Source organism: Habropoda laboriosa, unplaced genomic scaffold (assembly GCF_001263275.1).
Source record: "Habropoda laboriosa isolate 0110345459 unplaced genomic scaffold, ASM126327v1 scaffold212, whole genome shotgun sequence".
Taxonomy (NCBI): Eukaryota; Metazoa; Arthropoda; class Insecta; order Hymenoptera; family Apidae; genus Habropoda; species Habropoda laboriosa.
Window position 1 is genome coordinate 4,075,231 of NW_017100509.1, and position 609 is coordinate 4,075,839.

The 609-nt window shown below is 21.2% G+C and overlaps 1 protein-coding gene across 1 annotated transcript in view; it reads right to left on the minus strand.

The window, feature by feature from the left end:
- LOC108576186 (telomere-associated protein RIF1-like) overlaps window positions 1–609 on the minus strand; it is a 10,186-nt gene that overhangs the window by 9,258 nt on the left and 319 nt on the right. Inside the window, exon 2 of the mRNA XM_017939130.1 lies at window positions 196–399. Within this exon, the coding sequence (XP_017794619.1) occupies window positions 196–399 (204 nt within the window). The remainder of the gene's footprint in view (window positions 1–195; window positions 400–609) is intronic.

Consider the following 609-nt stretch of genomic DNA (forward strand, 5'->3'; position numbering starts at 1 on the left):
GACATCTGAATATAATACAATACACATTAAAGATGTGAATAAGATGTCTCATAATTTACATATTAATAAACAAATTAACTAAATGATTATTCATTTACAATATTCATTTTATTTTAAGAATGTTAAATGAATAATACATAATTTTATATTAACAATAGATGATTAAAATGTAAATAACATTTTATATGAACACACCTATTTTTTTGACTTATCCGTGACAGAGCTTCAAATAAATTTAAAGTATGATCTTTGAATTCCCGAATAATCACATTTAGTGTTTCATATGCTTCATTTTGTATATCACTGTTTCCATTTGCAAATGCATCAACAACTAGTTTACATAATTCTTTATATTGTTCTTCTTTAATAGCTTTTGTAGATTCTAATTTTTTACTGTTGCTAAAATAACATATCATTATTACAAGATTATTTCTTATAAAATTTAATACAACAATTCTTACATACATAAAGTTTTATACAGTAATGAAATAAAATACTTTCCATATGAAAAAAACGTTCACATAATTATACTCAGCTACAATATTATACTCTCAATGAATTGCAATATTATTACATATAATATTAATAAATAGCTAACAAATCTTTCAA